The sequence below is a fragment of the Otolemur garnettii genome, unplaced genomic scaffold (assembly GCF_000181295.1).
Source record: "Otolemur garnettii isolate 467f Iridium unplaced genomic scaffold, OtoGar3 scaffold00179, whole genome shotgun sequence".
NCBI lineage: Eukaryota > Metazoa > Chordata > Mammalia > Primates > Galagidae > Otolemur > Otolemur garnettii.
This window is the reverse complement of record NW_003852574.1, coordinates 874,742-891,623: the sequence shown is the minus strand read 5'-3', so window position 1 is coordinate 891,623 and position 16,882 is coordinate 874,742. Positions and strand designations below refer to the sequence as shown.

Below are 16,882 nucleotides of genomic sequence, written 5' to 3'. Positions count from 1 at the left end.
CTTGCCCATTCAGGGCTGTAACCCCTGACCTCAAGCTATCACCTAGCCTGACCCTTTCCCCAATCCCAGTCGTGTGACACCCCCCCAACCTCAACCCCCTGCATCCCCTCTTTATGGAGAAGCCTGCTCCACCCTCCCTCACCTTCCACCCACATATGGGAGGGTCAGAAGCTCTGGAATACACCTCTCAGTTCCACCCCTTCTCCCCAAGGCCTTGCTGTTGGCCTGGACCCTGAGGGCTATGGGAACCCTGACTTCTGCTGGATCTCGGTCCATGAACCCCTCATCTGGAGCTTTGCTGGCCCTGTCATCCTGGTCATAGTGGTGAGTGCCCTGTGCTTGGTGCCTAGCTCTGTGTTTCCCTCATGGTGGGAGGAGGAGGACTTGTAGCAAGTATGGGTCAGTCAGCTGTGGGGGGTGGGGGCAGACTGCAGGCTCCCTGGCTTGACCTCCATTTGTGTTCTTTGGTCACAAAGTGACCACTCTCCACTCAACTGGCATGGAGATGGGGGGGGAGGTATAGGGTCACAGATTCTCCCTACCTCTGTCTCTCTCTCTCCCCCATCTGTCAGTCCCTGTCTGGTTCCCTTATATCCAACTTTTTCTGTGATTCTAAGCTCCTCTGTCTTTTTGTTTCTGATCTGTACCTTTGTGTTCTTGTGTGTGTCAAAGAATTTCTCACTGGTTCTGCCTCTCTGTCTGTAGTCTCGGTCTCTCTCTGTCCTTTCCTCTGTCTGTCTCTCATTGTTTTTCTCTCTCTGCCCTGCCTGGCCTCATGTGTCCGGCTGTGGGTCCAGATGAATGGGACCATGTTTCTCCTTGCTGCCCGCACATCCTGCTCCACAGGGCAGAGGGAGGCCAAGAAGACCTCTGCACTGTGAGTTGGCTGGCTGGGGGAAGAAGGGGGTCCTCAGGATGGCAGGGTCCTTCTAGGTGGGGTCTGGGGTCTCTAGAGCATCCCTGGTGCAGGCTGGGTTCCAAGTTCTGATGAAGAAATGTAGTCACTGCTGCCCTGGCCTGCTGTCCCTCCCTGGTGCCTTCACTATACTCTGGCCCCATAAGTCCTGCTACCATGCTGTTTCTCTTTATCCTCTGAGTCTCCCTTGGCCTGGGTGTCCCACTCTGCCCCCTCCCCCATGTGTCCCTACCTATCTTCCATGCTTTTCCTCATGGGGTCCCACACTCACATGTATTTTACTCCCTCTCACCCTATGGCTTCTTGAGTGCTCTCTTGGTTCTTTGTATGACCTCCCATCTCCCATTGTGTCCTCCAGCAACCCCCATGTTCCTTTTCTTCTATGTCCTCTGCATGAGTCATCCATGAGCCTTGCATGTCCTCCTGTGTCCTCCCATGTCCCTGCAGCAGGACCCTTCGCAGCTCCTTTCTGCTCCTGCTGCTGGTCAGTTCCTCCTGGCTCTTTGGCCTCCTGGCAGTCAACCACAGCATCCTGGCTTTCCACTACCTCCACGCCGGCCTCTGTGGCCTCCAGGTAACCCTGACACCCTTCCCTGCCCCTGACCCCAGTGGATGTTCAGCAGGCTGGGCCCAACCCCAAGCAGGGCATTGACCCTAGGCCTGTAGCTGACTCTTTTTGGATGACTGTTATCAGGCCAGACACTGGCCCTAGCTGCTGACCCCTGGCCTAGAGATATGGTCAATGAGGTCAGCAGCTGAGCCATGTCTAACTACACACTGACCCCAGACTGGGTGTTGATCTTGGACTGGCCTTCACCAACACTGAGGTTCCAGGCCCCTCGCTGATCCATACTGACCTTTACTGACTCCAGTCTCTCATGCTACTTTGGCCTCTGCCCCTGCTGACCTTGTCTGATCTCCTTACTTACCCCACTGGGCTCCTCATTGTGTCACACTAACCTGAAGTGACTGGCCACTGCTGACGCACAGGACTTATACTAGTCCCTGGTGGCCCCCTGCTGGCCCTACTACCACCTCTTCTGACTTTGATATATATCTCCCTGCTCCTTGCTAATCCCTCACTGACCTCACACTGACCCTTGCTGACCTACAGGGCCTGGCAGTGCTGCTGCTTTTCTGTGTCCTGAATGCAGATGCCCGAGCTGCCTGGACACCCACCTGTCTGGGCAGGAAGGCAGCACCCGAGGAGGCAAGGCCCACACCTGGGATGGTGAGGGACTATCATGGGCTTGGGGGCCTGGGGAGGCCAGGGTTTGAGGCTTTTGCAGGGCTATATTTCCTGTGCCTGTTTCCCCCAGGGACCTGTGGCCTATAACAACACAGCCCTCTTTGAGGAGAGTGGCCTCATCCGTATCACTCTTGGTGCCTCCACCGTCTCCTCCGTGAGCAGTGCCCGCTCCGGCCGGACACAGGACCAGGACAGCCAGCGGGGCCGCAGCTACCTCAGGTAAGTGAAGGGGCCTCCTCGTGAGGGGCACTCTCAGCTTAGTTCAGCCCCGTGTTACCAAGAGATGGTGGGTGGCTCAGTGGGTAGGGTGCCAGCCACATATACTGAGGGTGGCCGGTTCGAACCCAGTCCCAGCCAGCTAAAATAGCACTGGCAACTGCAACAAAAATAGCCGCGTGTTATGGCGGGTGCCCCTAGTCCCAGCAACTTGGGAGGCTGAGGCAAGAGAATCACCCTAGCCCAGGAGCTGGAGGTTGCTGTGAGCTGTGATGCCACAGCACTCTACCAAGGGTGACAAAGTGAGACTCTGTCTCTAAAAAAAAGAGGTCCTGGGGCCGGGGGCTCCCCCCTTGTGGGCCATCAGGGGCCTTGCAGCTGCCTCTGCCCCAGATGTCCAGGGACACCCTCAGAGACATTCAATTTGCAGCTAGCTTTGTACTTAGACACTCCAGCCTCCAAGCACCCCATTACATCCCCTTTTCATGGAGGCCTCCTGTCTTTCCAGGGACAATGTTCTGGTTCGACATGGCTCAGCTGCTGACCACACTGACCACAGCCTCCAGGCTCACGCTGGCCCCACTGACCTGGATGTGGCCATGTTCCATCGAGATGCTGGTGGAGTTGGGGGCCTGGGTTAGGGAGGAGGAAGGCAGAGGCTCTCTCCCCAATTGATTCCCTTTTCTTCTGCCCTACCCAAACTAGGTGCAGTGACTGACTGGGGTGGGACAAGCTCCCCCCAGGTCACTGCCCCAGAAGGTACCTATCCACCAAGCCCTGATTCTCTCAACCCTCTCCTACCTTGCCCCATGATAAATCTTGGCCCTAATGTACCCACCTCCACTTGAAGTTCTGCCTAGGTCTCCAGCCCCAACACCCTTGCTGTACCCAGGTAGAACCCCAGGTTCTTCCCTTACTCCAAAGTCTCTTACCTCCTCCCCAAGCTCCTGTTATACCCTCTTCCTCTGACTTTCCCAACTGTAGGTGCAGACTCTGACTCCGACAGTGATCTGTCCTTGGAGGAGGACAGGAGTCTGTCCATCCCATCTTCAGAAAGCGAGGACAATGGCCGGACACGGGGGCGTTTCCAGCGTCCACTCTGCCGAGCAGCCCAGAGTGAGAGGCTCCTCACCCACCCCAAAGGTGATGGGAGCCCTCTGAGCTCATGGGTGACCAAGGAAAACCCCATTTTCTGCTTACACATGATGCATGGACCCTGCTGTCTCCTGAAGATGCCTGGGACTGGAACATTGGGAACCTTTGGGGTCAAGCTTGGGACCCCCATGCATGTCTCCCTATCCAGCTTCCTGGAAGTGCTTGGGAGGCCCAGGAATGACCTGGTACAGAGTAATGAGGTCAGGGATATTACGGAGGCATGTTATCCCTCTAGCCCCCACTCTTCCCTGCAGGTTAGGGTATAGTCTGGCCTTCCTAATCCTGAGCCACTAGGTTCTTCATTCCAGTCTCTAGTTAAGGGGTACTTATCAAGAACCCCCTCCCTGGGTGGTTCGACTGGTCTCTGAGGACATGCCCTCCTATTCCCACATCTGCTCTCTGGGACCAGCCAAGGCTTCAAGGGTCATTTGGATCAGCCATCACTGAGTCTGAGTTACAGGGGTCATGAGTCACTGGGGTCAACCCAGAGGCTCTTGTAACCTGCCCTGGCTCCACAGATGTGGATGGCAATGATCTCCTGTCCTACTGGCCAGCCCTGGGGGAGTGTGAGGTAGCCCCTTGTGCTCTGCAGACTTGGGGTTCTGAGAGGCGTCTGGGGCTGGACACCAGCAAGGACGCAGCGAACAACAACCAGCCAGACCTGGTCCTGACCAGTGGGGATGAAACCTCCCTGGGCCGGGCCCAACGCCAGAGGAAAGGTATGACCCTGACCATTGACCTTCACTACAGGGACCCTGGGGGCTATTCATGCCCTGACCCAGGGGATTTCAGTTAGCTATGTACTTAGACACTCCAGCCTCCAAACACCACATTACATCCCAAAGTGAGAGTTCCTCTTACTCTGATCTGGGGGTTTTTGCTCTCTAGCCTGCTTCATAGTCTCCCTATCCTGACCTGGGAGTGCTCATCCTCCCACACTCTGGCTGGCACCACAGGTACCTCAGGGGCTTCTCCTGCCCCAACCCAATGGATTCCTCCCCTTCTTCCAATTCCAGTTTGTTAGAGCTGCTGCTTCCCTGATCCCAGAGTCCCTGCTCTGATCTGGAAGGTTTCTGCTCCCTACCCTGCTTTACATAGATGTTGTCCTTGCCCCAACTCAAGAGGTTTCTGCCCTCACCTTTGTATCACAAGGACTTGGGGACTGCTTTTGCCCCAACCCAGGGGGGGTTTTGCACTTTTGACCCAGTCCGACATTGCTGGGACCTGGGGGCTGCCCCTCTCTGACTTTGTGGGGGAGGTTACCCTCACCACAGGGACTACCTGTGCCCTGATCTGAAGGATTACTATCTCCTCACTCAGGACTCCCCTGTCCTGCTGCCTTTCTTTCTGGGACCTCTAGGGTTGCTTTTGCCCTTCCCCAAGGGGTTTCTGCTCCCAGTGCTCTGTCACAGGGATCCCAGGGCTACCACATCCCTAGACTCAAAAATTCCTGTTTATCCTCTCCCAGCGTACACACGCTGTCTCCCATTTTGTTCCTCCCGTAGGCATCCTGAAGAACCGTTTGCAATACCCACTCATGCCACAGCCTCGAGGTGCCCCTGAGCTGTCCTGGTGCCGTGCAGCCACCTTGGGCCACCGTGCTGTGCCAGCTGCCTCTTATGGTCGCATCTATGCTGGCGGGGGCACAGGCAGCCTTTCCCAGCCAGCCAGTCGCTACTCTTCCCGAGAACAGCTGGACCTGCTCCTCCGGCGGCAACTGAGCCGTGAGCGATTAGAGGAGGCCCCTGCTTCTACTCTGCATCCCTTGAGCCGGCCAGGTTCCCAGGAACGCATGAACACTGTACCAGGCCGCCTGGAGCCAAGAAATCGGGGCAGCACCCTGCCACGGAGGCAGCCACCCCGGGACTACCCTGGCACCATGACTGGCCGCTTTGGGTCACGGGATGCCCTGGACTTAGGGGCACCTCGAGAGTGGCTGAGCACACTACCCCCACCCCGCCGTGCCCGGGATCTTGACCCACAGCCCCCGCCTCTGCCCCTGTCTCCTCAGCGGCAACTCTCAAGGGATCCCCTCTTGCCATCCCGGCCTCTGGACTCTCTGTCTAGGAGCTCGAACTCTCGGGAGCAGCTGGACCAGATACCTAGCCAGCACCCCTCACAAGAAGGCCTTGGACCACCGCCACAGCTGCTCAGAGCTAGGGAAGATCCAGTCAGTGGCCCCAGCCATGGCCCCTCCACAGAGCAGCTAGATATTCTGTCCTCTATCCTCGCTTCTTTCAATTCCTCAGCCCTCTCCTCTGTGCAGTCCTCAAGCACACCCTCGGGCCCTCACACTACTGCTACTCCTTCTGCCACAGCTTCTGCACTTGGACCTTCCACACCACGGTCTGCCACCTCTCACAGTATCTCGGAGCTGTCACCAGACTCAGAGTAAGCATGGTCCCGCCACTTGCTCACACCTTTGTCAGCTTAGGGCAAATTCCTGTGTACCCTCCTGGTGTTCTGCCATGAAAGAGGGCAAGGGTTGGCAGACAGGTGTGGGCTACCCCCAGCTCACACAGCCAGGGGCCAGGTCTGGCAGGAAATGGGGGTGTGACCAGCAGGGAAATGCCAGCCAAATGACAGAGCCAGTCACCCTTCCCTGCACCTCCCAGGCTAAGTAGAAATAGGTGCCTTCCCAAGGACTTGAGCTAGTGGAGGCAGAGGATGGGTCAAGGCCTAGAAGTAGGAGGTAACCTGGTCAGTGCAAGAGGCTGAGGGGAGGGCAGGAGGCTTAGCTTAGGGGGTTGTAGTAGATAAGGAGGGGCCAGAAGTGGTGCCAGGATATGCCAGGCTGAAGAGTTAACTTTATGGGAGGGAAATCATTTGTTCATCCATTTAGTCAGTTGATATTAAGTTCTTCCCATCTGTGGGCACTGTGGGATGGAGCTCACAGGTGCCAATGGGGCTTCCATGGGGAAGGAGATGGCAGACAGATGGGAAGTAGCTGAGTACACAGGAGTCAGAGGAGTGGTGTGGGTGGGAGGACCCAGGAAATCCTAGGTCTTGAAAGTCAAAAGGAGAGGTGAGTTTCAAAGAGGAGAAATAGTTGGGCCAGGCCCTGTGGGGGCTTACAGGGTAAGAAATGGCTTTGGGGAGAAGAGGGATTGACAGAACTGAGCAGGACCTTTTGTTGGCAGAGGACCAAGAAAGGCAGGAGGAACAGGGAGCTTGGGGGCTTGGGGCTCTAGAGGGATACTGGGGGTGAGGATGAGAGCAAGCTGACTCTTCCTCTATGTTCCCCTGCAGTCCACCCTTGGGGTCTGTCTGTATGGGAGGTAGGCCAGAACCCAGCAGGAGTTCAGGCTCTGGAGTCACACACGCCTGAATTTGAGTTCTGTGTCTTACTTCATAAGCTGTGTTCTCTTGGGAAGGTACAAGCCTCTCTGAGCCACAGTTTCCTCATCTGAAAAAGGGGTCTGTAGTAACAAATTCTTAGAGATGTGCAGAAGATTTATGAGACAATATCTGTCAAGTACTTAAAATAGCATTGGTACAAATGGGTGCTTTTGAAGCACTTAAAGATATAGGTGGCCAAGGAGCCTTGCTGATGAGTCTGGGGGTCCAGAATGGATGGAGTAGAGTGGGCATGAGGGGCACAAGAGGGCTAGGGCTGAGACGTAGAGGTAATGGTGGAGGTGAGGGGAGGTAGACTAGGCCAAGTCTGGTGGGGGAACCGAGAACCATTTGACTTAGAGTCCTCTCAGCATTGACCTTTGATTTCCACCCACAACTCTACAGAGTTCCCAGAAGTGAGGGTCACTCCTGAGGGGCCAAGCAATATGGATGAGAAACACTGAAGGCAATGGAAGATTTGGGCTAACAGAAAAGATTCCAGGAGTGGGGGCTGATCCCAAGGGAGCCTTCTACCCCACCTCGAGAGCTCTGCCCACTTCAGGAGTGCTGAGGTTCCATGCGCATCTGTGAGCATGCGTGTGGCAGATGCAGGGATGGGGAAACTGAAGGGAGGACTTTTATACATTTTGTACCTTTGTAACCAGAGAGATATGCTTATGTTATTTTTCAGCTTTTCTGTCTCCCCAGGGTCTGAGGTTGGGCTGGAAGGGGGAGGGGGACAGAGGAAGAAAGATGTAGAGTTTGGCCCCATGTGGGTCCCTAGCAAACCATATGCTCTTTTTTCTCATCTTAACTGGGATAGGTAGAATCAGGCAGATAGGACAGATGCCTTTCTCCGCCACCACCACCAGGGTGGATCTGAATATTGCCAGGGGCCCAAGTATAAAATTGTTCCTTGCTTTTTTTCAAATGCCCCAAAGGCCAAACTTCTGGGACTGGGGATTGGTCTTGGAAACAGGGGTCCTCTGGCTTCCTCCCAGGGGCTCACTCATGCCTCTCCTCCCTGTGGATGTGTGTGTTTATTATGTGGAGTCCCTACCACTTACTGCCTTATGACCTAGGACTGATGCTGTGGGGCACTGGTAGAGCTGCAGATGTCGTGTTTACTGAGCAACGCTTCCTTGGCTCCCCTGGGGGGGCTTAGGCCTCTAATCAGACATTCCTGCAAAGGGTGGGGAAAGGTCACTTACCTGCCCCTGCCCCTGCCCCTGCTGTGAACAAAAGTTGTCTGTGGTGCCATTTGATTCCCTGACACTGCTCCCTGCTAGAGTTTACTAGGAAGGGTGGATTGGTAGGGTGAGCAGAAACACAGGAAATCAAGACCCAGAATGTAGGTGCCACTGCCTCCCATGTTTACAGGATGCTCCCTGGCCCTAGGCACCCGGGCTGCAGGAAGTGACCCAGTTCCACTACTCCTTTATTCCCTTAAATAGGGAAAAATGACTGTTAGGACCCTGTTCAGGAAACTCTCACTTTTGTTACTTTGTCTGATGTCTAGATCTGGGGACTTTAAATTTTTTGTTACTTTGTTTACAGTTAGAGATTTAAAACTTTTTAAATTTTGTTTAGGACTTAAAACTTTGAACTTTCACACTTTGTTTACAGTTGAGAATGTCCCCCCCACCTTTGTTTACAATTAAAAGATAGGGAATGTGAGAGAGGGGCTTGGAGGACCTACCTGTGAAGACTCTGGACCTGGCCATCTTGAACTCTCCCAGGCCAAAGGTCAGCCCTGAGTCCCCTGTCTAACAGCAAACCCAGAAGTCCTCAAGAGTAGGCACCCTCTGACCACAGGGGATAGTGGTTGTGTAGGGTTGGGAGATGGCCTGTACAGACACCTCCTCACCCCCCATTCCATGCATACTCTTGGGGAGTAGTTTCCTAGGAGATTAAAAATTCTACTTCACTGATGGGTGCCAAATCATACCAGCCAGGACCCAAGCTCTCCTTACCCAGAATGATCCCAGCCTTTGAAGGGCTGAGTGGCCTCCTGAGGGTGGGAGGGTGTCCTTGCTACGTCCTAGGTTTTGTAGATGCCTCTCTCTGGGGTTGCCCCCATCTAGCCCAGTGGCCCCTTTTCCTGTCTGTGTAAATTGTTCCGTGAAGCCGCGCTCTGTTTTGGGAATAAACTTCTATAGAAAACAATTGTTGCCTTTTTCTGTTGTGGGGACCAGGGTAGTGACTGAATGATTCAGGCCAGACTGACCTTAGGGAGGAATCTGAGCCCCCTCCAAAAATATCTAGCTATTTTTAGCCCATTTCATCCTAGATTTGGACCAAGTTCCCATTTTCACCCTGAAACCTGGTCCCTCACCTTGTGATTGGGGCCTGAAGTTGAAGCGCAAGTGGTGGGAATAAGATGCCAAGGGAAGCTGTCTTCTCTGGTCAGGGCAAGGGCATAGAATGTTATAAGTCTTCGAGGTCTGCAGTCCTGTCCTGACGTTTTACCCCTGGCCCAAGAGTCAAACCACTTTCCTGCCTTGCCCGCTGACAGCATTGATTCCCACCAGTCTCTACAAGCTGGAGCTAGGAGGACAGTGTTTCCCCGAGGTTCAGGCAGGAAGGAACCTTACTGCTGCCTGTGCTGTGCTTTGTTGGGGGTGGGGGAAGGAGATCTTCGCGGCTTTATTTCTGGCCTGGGTGGTCAGAGTTGAGAGGAGGCCTTGGGGACCATCTCAGAGACAACACGCCTACCTCCAGAAGGGAAGCTCGAGGGTAGCGCCCTAAGCTGGAGGCATGAGAAGACCCACAGATGCTGTACCCATTGGGTGCTTTTGAAGCACTTAAGGCTGGATCCAACAAGAGTTAAGGCTGGGATCACCTGACGCACCCCAAAGCCTCCTGATCATCTGCGGGTTTCTCCTCCCCACTCCGCAAAGCCAAGACCTAAAAGCAGCTCCATCCGACACAGGGGCTTAAAGGCGCGGCTAGAGGCTGCCCAGCACGTCCTTAGTTCAGTTCTGCAGTCCCACCGGGCTTGGGGAAATGGATAGGAGGAGCTGTGAGGGAGAGCGTTACCCAGATAGGCCTCTGGGGAAGAAGGGGTTAAATCTCCTGCGAGGCTTCCCAGAACCCCAGGAGCTCCTCTTAGGCCCCGCCCCTGCATGCTGATAGGCCCAAGCTTTTCCCGTGCTGCCCTGGGACGAGTCGTCCCCCTGCACGCGCCTAGCAGCTGGCTGGGCGCTGGCTGCTGGCGCCTAGCGGCCCACAGCCGCCCGAAGCTGTATCTGTTAGGAGCAGCCGCTGGGCGCTTGCCAACCATGGGGTTGTCGGAGGCATCCGGGTGAGTGCAAACCTCCGCCTTGGTTCTCAGTGTCCGCCGGTGACCCCGCGCTAACGCCAGGCCTGGAGCTGGCATCTCCCGCCTGCGACGCCTCGGTTTACCTCTTAGTAGATTTTCTGCAGGCGATTGCCCATTTGCGGCAAAGAATGGGACGGGATCCAGCACGACCCCAGCCCTTGCGGGCTGTGCGGGAAGCTAGGGAGTGCTGCCCAAGTGCTAACCCGGGGCTGCAGGGAGGCAGCTGCATGTGGTAGAGCCCCCGTCCAGGAATTGTGCGGGTAGGGTGCTTGGGGGCCTGAAGTCGCTGAGAGAGAGTCCCTGGCCGGGGCCTGTGAATTAACTGCTTTCACCTGGGATTCCGAGTCTATCTGGGTTTACAATTTACTGGGTAGTGAGGTCTCCCAGCCCTTTTGGCCCGGGCGCCCTCCTGGGGGGAGGGGCCAACGATCCAGGCTCCGCCCCTGAGCGCGGATACTGGGTAGTGTGGGAGGGAATTCTTTAAAATTACGTGGGGCGTCTCAGGAGAGGAGTGAGGGGGCTCTAAGATCTCCTGGAAAGGGCAGAGCCAAGACCTCTGAGGATCTTCCTTGTACCCACTCCACTTTCTCCTCCAACCGGGACGTCCAGGTTAGCAGTCCTTCCCAAGTAAGTTCCTGTCCCTCAGGTAGGATCCTCTCTCCAGGTCAGAGCTAGACCAGAACTTTCTTGACAGATGAAAGCTTTCCCCAAGTAACATCCCTCCTCCCCCCACCACCGTGAGATATTTCCAAGTAAGTACTTTCTCCCAGTCTATGTGGGAGCCTCCCCGCCAGGTCAGAGCTTCCCTCCCCTAGGTGAGAGTACCCCCGAGGTAAGACCCCTCTCCCCCAAGGTCTCTTATTCCCAGGTAAGATCTTTCTTCCACTTCAGGTAGAAACCTCTGGGTAAATAAGCAATTCCTTCTATATCAGAATTTGCCTGCCTGGTGAAAGCTTTCCTGGAAGGTCAGGTGAAGCCTTTCTAGGTGAGATTCGTCCTATTCTCAGGTAAAATCTTTCCACCACTTCAAGTGGATACTTCCCTTATCTATCTGAGAGCCTCTCCCTCTAGCTGAGAGCTTCCTGCTCCATGAAAGATCCTTTTTCCTCAAGTGAGAGCCAGCCTTTGGTTTTCCCAGACTAGGCTTGAGCTGTCTAAACCTGGACCCTGGGGATGGAGGCCCAGGGGCAACCTTAGCCTCAATGCAATTCTTCCCTTAAAGGGAAAGGTCTCTACTGGAAGCCTGTGTTTTGGAGAGGAAGCTGCTTAAGGAACTGGACCCATGGTTTGCTACATCTCTTCCCTAAGTGTGCTCTAAGCCAGCCCAGCCAGCACTGGACTCCTGGGGTAGCTGGATAAGGACTTAAGAACTGGACGCAGACTAGCTAGGGGAAGAAAAGGAGCTGGGAGTGTGGTGCCCATAGCTCAGTGGGTAAGGTACTGGTCACATACACCAAGACTGGTGGGTTTGAACCGGGCCCATGCCAGCTAAACAACAATGACAACTACAACAAAAAATAGCCAGGCACTATGGCGGGTGCCTGTAATCCCACCTAGTCAGGAGGTTGAGGCAAGAGAATCTCTTAAGTCCAAGAGTTTGAGGTTGCTTTGAGCTGTGATGCCATGAAACTCTACTGAAGGCGACATAGTGAAACTCTGTCTCCAAAAAAAAAAAAAAGGAAATAAAAAGAAAAGGAGCTGGGAGAAAGGGGCTAGCTGGGTGGTCAGCCTTGGACCCCCAGAGTAGTAGAATGCTCAGGGCTGGGCAGCCATACCTAGGCTATAGGTGTGGGTTATGCTCATCCTGCTGTCCCTTGTTGGGGGACTTTGGCCCAGAAAGACTTTTCTACCAGCCAAAGTTCAAGTACTGCCCTGCCTGGGTGTGGGCATGGGGCTCACTGAGCCAGCTGGGACTAGACCAACTGTACCTTGATCTTGGGACCTTGAAAAATCAGTGGGCGACTCTCTGGTCCCAGGTGGAGTTTTAGGGGAAGTTGGACCAGGGTGTCCTCACTGTATCTCTGTGGTCTCGCCACACCAGACCGAGGGACACACAGGCACTGCTGTCTACAACGCAGGCAATGGAGCTGCGGAGGCGAGACTACCATGTGGAACGGCCACTGTTAAATCAGGAGCAGTTGGAGGAACTGGGGCACCAGGGCTCAGTGCCTGGGACCCACCAGTGGCGAACCTGGTTGCAGTAAGGCCAAGCATGAGTGCGGGTCTGGAGGGTCTGGCAGGGCCCAGGTAGCCCCTTACACATACCCCTTGTGTCCCCAGGTGTTCCCATGCGCGAGCCCGTGCTCTTCTGCTCCAATGGCTCCCAGTTTTGGCCTGGTTGCCCCAGTATCCTGTCCGTGACTGGCTCCTAGGTGACTTGTTATCTGGCCTGAGTGTGGCCATCATGCAGCTTCCACAGGGTGAGCACCTTCGAGGCCTTGGCCTGGAAGCTTTGTGGTCTGTGACCCACAAACCAGGAGTCATGACCTCTGACCCTGGAACTATGGCACCTGATCAGGGCTGGGATTACCCTACCTTTTTGAGACCTTGGCCTCTGAGCCTGCATTGCTATCATCTCATCCCCAGGCTTGGCCTATGCTCTCCTGGCTGGGTTGCCCCCTGTGTTTGGCCTCTACAGCTCCTTTTACCCTGTCTTAATCTACTTCCTGTTTGGCACTTCCCGGCACATCTCCGTGGGTAAGTGGAATCAGGCCTACCCTTCAAGAGGATGCCCACATCTCCCATGGAGGACAGGATGAGAGAGGGCTTAGCAGGGCAGGATAACTTGAGGAAGAGGGCAGTATTAGTCCTGGGTCACTGGGGGGCTAGCCCAAGGGTCATCCCCTGGCAGAACTAGGGGATTGACTATAGGACCACAGATTGATGGTACCTCAAAGCCCTGGGTCTGGGATAATGTGAGTGGGTGAGGCAGCTTGAGGGGCCTGGAGCTTGGCAGAGGCCTGACCAGCTTGAGGCAGACTCTGACCCCTTCCCCACTCCACAAGGAGCTTCTGTGTCCCTATGCCAGCAGACACAGGTGGTGCAGAGTACATGATGCAAGGCCAGCATTTCTAGCCAACCTTAAGAGCCTGTGAACTCAGGATTCACTCTGACCCTGGCCATACCTAACCACCAGCACTACCCCATTTGTATAGCCATAGTCTGAGGATTATTTGTCCTCCCGGCCTCTCTCTTAAGATCAGAGCTCTAGGGGGTGGCAGTGTCCTATCCCCTTCAGGCCTGCCCTGACTGTCCCTGCAGGGACCTTTGCTGTCGTGTCTGTGATGGTGGGCAGTGTGACAGAATCCTTGGCCCCAAATGAGAGATACCTGCAGGCATCAAACTCCACGGTGAACGAGACGGCCAGAGATGCCGACCCGGTGCAGGTGGCCTCCACTCTTAGTGTCCTGGTTGGCCTCTTCCAGGTAAGAAATAGGAGCATGTGTCCTCCCCACTCCCTGCAGCCTCTGCTCTGGAGTTCCCGAGTGTCTGCCCTGCTCTGCCCTCATGCCCTTGCTCTTCACTTATCCCCCTCTGAATCCCATGTGCCCTGAGCTCCTCTTTAGCTACCCCTGGGTCCCTGCCTCTTTTGACTGCCCCTGGTTATCCCACAGGTGGGGCTAGGTCTGGTCCACTTCGGCTTTGTGGTCACCTACCTGTCAGAACCTTTGGTCCGTGCGTATACCACAGCTGCTTCCGTGCACGTCTTTGTCTCACAGCTCAAGTATGTGTTTGGCCTCCATCTGAGCAGCCACTCTGGGCCACTGTCACTCATCTATGTGAGTGAGGATGGGAGGAGGGATGGGTAGGTGTGCCCCCTGGCCTTGAGGGCTGGCTGTGACTCATCCCTCCACAGACAGTGCTGGAGGTCTGCTGGAAGCTGCCCCAGAGTGTGGTCGGCACTGTGGTCACTGCAGCTGTGGCAGGGGTGGTGCTCGTGGTGGTGAAGCTATTGAATAACAAGCTACAGCAGCATCTGCCTATACCAATACCCGGGGAACTGCTCACGGTTTGGATGCCAGGAATGAGGGGAGGGGGGAAAGACAGGTCAAAATGGGTCCCTGCTGTTTGGGCAGCCTCCAGGTATTTGAGGGCCAGCTGCAGTGGGCACAGGGGTGCATTTTAGGGTAGGAGGGGACCACAGCAGAAAGCCCCCATGGTGGTTTCTTCCTACCACTGACAGCATTTCTCCCTGCCAAAGATGTTTGTCTCACCCTGTCAGTGTCTTCTCCCTACCCCTCTGAAGGCTTTGCCCCAGAGTGGTTCATTCATCCCCACCCCAACTCTGATGCCAGCACCTTCATCCCCTGACCTTGTTTTCTCCAACAGCTTATTGGGGCCACAGGCATCTCCTATGGTGTGGGCCTGAAGCACAGATTTGGGGTGGATGTTGTGGGCAACATTCCTGCAGGGTGAGCTGTGGCCCCATCAGGCCAGGGAGGGTTTGGCAGCTAGGCCAGGACCTTTCTTTGACCTCACAGATACTTTTTACAGACTGTTGCCCCCAAAGGCCCCCAGCCCCAAGCTGTTCACAAAGCTTTTGGGAAATGCCTTCACCATTGCTGTGGTTGGATTCGCCATTGCCATCTCACTGGGGAAGACCTTCGCCCTGAGGCATGGCTACCGGGTCGACAGCAACCAGGTCCGGGTGATGCTGAGCGTATAGGAGACATACAAGGGTACAGGGCCCCAGGGGCTGGGGGGAAGGACCAGGTAGAACACAGGGAAATAGCAGATATACGAGGGCCATGGGGGGAACTAAAATTGGGAAAACAGGACATATGGGACAGCACCTTGCCTCTGGGGGCCATTGAGGGGATGGAAGTTGGGGATGGATAGGCCTGGGTACAGTGGGACAGTGATTAGACACTTCTAGGAAGTCTCCTCACACACATTCTCCTTTACCAGGAACTGGTAGCCCTTGGCCTCAGTAACTTCGTCGGGGGCATCTTCCAGTGCTTCCCTGTGAGCTGTTCTATGTCTCGGAGCCTGGTGCAGGAGAGCTCTGGGGGCAACACACAGGTGAGCTTTGGATGTGGGCATGCATCTGTGCACACACTGCTTTGACAGGTGGTCTCACCCCTGCTCCCCTAAGCCCTACTTCCTACCACTGCCACTCCATCTCCGTTTCCCCACCCCACAGGTTGCTGGAGCTGTCTCTTCCCTTTTTATCCTCCTCATCATCATCAAACTCGGGGAACTCTTCCAGGACCTGCCCAAGGTGAGACCACTAGCCAGGCTTCAGATCCTATGACAGGCCAGGGGCTCAGACCAGTTAGTCTAGTCCCAGATAAAGGAGAAGAATACGAGGTTGTGTCCTGTTTATTTTTTGTTTTTGTTTTTGTTTTTTTTTTGAGACAGCATCTCTCTCTCTCTCTCACCCTGGGTTGAGTTCCATGCCATCATCATAGCTCACAGTAAACTCAAACTATTGGGCTGAAGCTATCCTCTTGCCTCAGCCTCCTGGGTAGGTGTGACTACAGGTGCCTGCCACAATGCCTAGTTAATTTTTTCTATTTTTGGTAGAAATGGGTTCTCATTCTTGCTCAGGCTGGTCTTGAACTCCTGAGTTCAAGCAGTCTACCCACCTTGGCCTCCAAGAGTGCTAGGATTATGGGCATAAGCCACCAAGCCCAGTCTATGTCCTGTTTTTCAAGGCTGAGATCTTTGGGACGAAATTTGGGAGTCAAGAGTCAGGGGTTGGGCTGGGCCCGGTGGCTCATGCTTGTAATCTTAGCACTCTAGGGGCCCAAGGCGGGTGGATTGCCTGAGCTCACAGGTTCGAGACCAGCCTGAGCCACAGTGAGACCCTGTCTCTACAAAAAAAAAAAAAAAAGCTGTCTCAGTGCCCGTAGCACAGTGGTTATGGCACTGGCCACATACACTGAGGCTGGTGGGTTCAAACCCAGCCTGGGCTTACTAAACAACAATGACAACTGCAACAAAAAACTAGCTAGGCATTGTGGCGGGTGCCTGTAGTCCCAGCTACTTGGGAGGTTGAGGCAAGAGAATCGCTTAAGCCCAAGAGTTAAAGGTTGCTGTGAGCTGTGACACTACAGGACTCCACCGAGGGCCACAAAGTGAGACTCTGTCTCAATAAAAAAATAAAACACAGGGCAGTGACTGTGGCTCAAAGGAGTAGGGCACTGACTCCATATGCTGGAGGTGGTGGGGTTCAAACCAAGCCCTGGCCAAAAACTGCAAAAAAAAAAAAGAAAAAAAAGGCTGGGCATTGTGGCAGGTACCTGTAGTTCCAGCTACTTGGGAGGCTGAGGCAAGAGAATTACTTCAACCCAAAGGTTAGAGGTTGCTGTGAGCTATGATGCTAGGGTACTCTACCGACGACCACAAAGTGAGATTCTGTATCAATAAATAAATAAATAACAAAAGAGTCAGGGGTTGGAAGTAATAGGTAATTTTAAAAAAAGAGGGGGTTGGCACCTGTGGCTCAGTGAGTAGGATGGCCCCATATACTGAAGGTGGCGGGTTCAAATCCAGCCCCTGCTGAACTGCAACCAAAAAATAGCCGGGTGTTGTGGTGGGCACCTGTTGTCCCAGCTACTTGGGAGACCGAGGCAAGGGAATTGCCTAAGCCCAAGAGTTGGAGGTTGCTGTGAGCTGTGTGATGCCACAGCACTCTACCAAGGGTGATAAAGTGAGACTCTGTCTCTACAAAAAAAAAAAAAAG

The 16,882-nt window shown here is 54.6% G+C and overlaps 3 protein-coding genes across 8 annotated transcripts in view; all 3 read left to right on the top strand.

The window, feature by feature from the left end:
• The window catches only part of CELSR3 (cadherin EGF LAG seven-pass G-type receptor 3), a 27,059-nt gene extending 18,021 nt beyond the window's left edge, over positions 1–9,038 (top strand). The window contains exons 26-35 of the mRNA XM_012811926.1: positions 212–324; positions 798–877; positions 1,367–1,490; positions 2,031–2,147; positions 2,236–2,384; positions 2,890–2,999; positions 3,366–3,524; positions 4,055–4,255; positions 5,042–5,927; positions 7,278–9,038. Coding sequence (XP_012667380.1) covers positions 212–324; positions 798–877; positions 1,367–1,490; positions 2,031–2,147; positions 2,236–2,384; positions 2,890–2,999; positions 3,366–3,524; positions 4,055–4,255; positions 5,042–5,927; positions 7,278–7,305 — 1,967 coding nt within the window. The 3' untranslated portion in view covers positions 7,306–9,038. The remainder of the gene's footprint in view (positions 1–211; positions 325–797; positions 878–1,366; positions 1,491–2,030; positions 2,148–2,235; positions 2,385–2,889; positions 3,000–3,365; positions 3,525–4,054; positions 4,256–5,041; positions 5,928–7,277) is intronic.
• TMEM89 (transmembrane protein 89) overlaps positions 6,395–16,882 on the top strand; it is a 19,009-nt gene continuing 8,521 nt past the window's right edge. The window contains exon 1 of the mRNA XM_003800565.2: positions 6,395–6,405. The gene's annotated coding sequence lies outside the window, so the exon portion shown is untranslated. The remainder of the gene's footprint in view (positions 6,406–16,882) is intronic.
• Positions 10,075–16,882, top strand: part of SLC26A6 (solute carrier family 26 member 6) — a 13,268-nt gene continuing 6,460 nt past the window's right edge. For 3 of the 6 annotated variants that reach the window (XR_002775913.1, XM_012811927.2, XM_023519524.1), the window contains exons 1-11: positions 10,075–10,176; positions 12,236–12,394; positions 12,475–12,614; positions 12,781–12,891; positions 13,456–13,619; positions 13,809–13,973; positions 14,051–14,203; positions 14,524–14,606; positions 14,689–14,836; positions 15,103–15,216; positions 15,338–15,415. Coding sequence is in view for 5 of the 6 variants with exons in the window: in XM_012811927.2 (XP_012667381.2) it covers positions 10,154–10,176; positions 12,236–12,394; positions 12,475–12,614; positions 12,781–12,891; positions 13,456–13,619; positions 13,809–13,973; positions 14,051–14,203; positions 14,524–14,606; positions 14,689–14,836; positions 15,103–15,216; positions 15,338–15,415 (1,338 nt within the window). In the remaining variant the exon portion in view is untranslated. Of the gene's footprint in view, positions 10,177–10,559; positions 10,804–12,079; positions 12,395–12,474; positions 12,615–12,780; positions 12,892–13,455; positions 13,620–13,808; positions 13,974–14,050; positions 14,204–14,523; positions 14,607–14,688; positions 14,837–15,102; positions 15,217–15,337; positions 15,416–16,882 lie in introns of those variants that run through there. The other 3 variants (XM_023519527.1, XM_023519525.1, XM_023519526.1) reach the window with 3 other exon arrangements.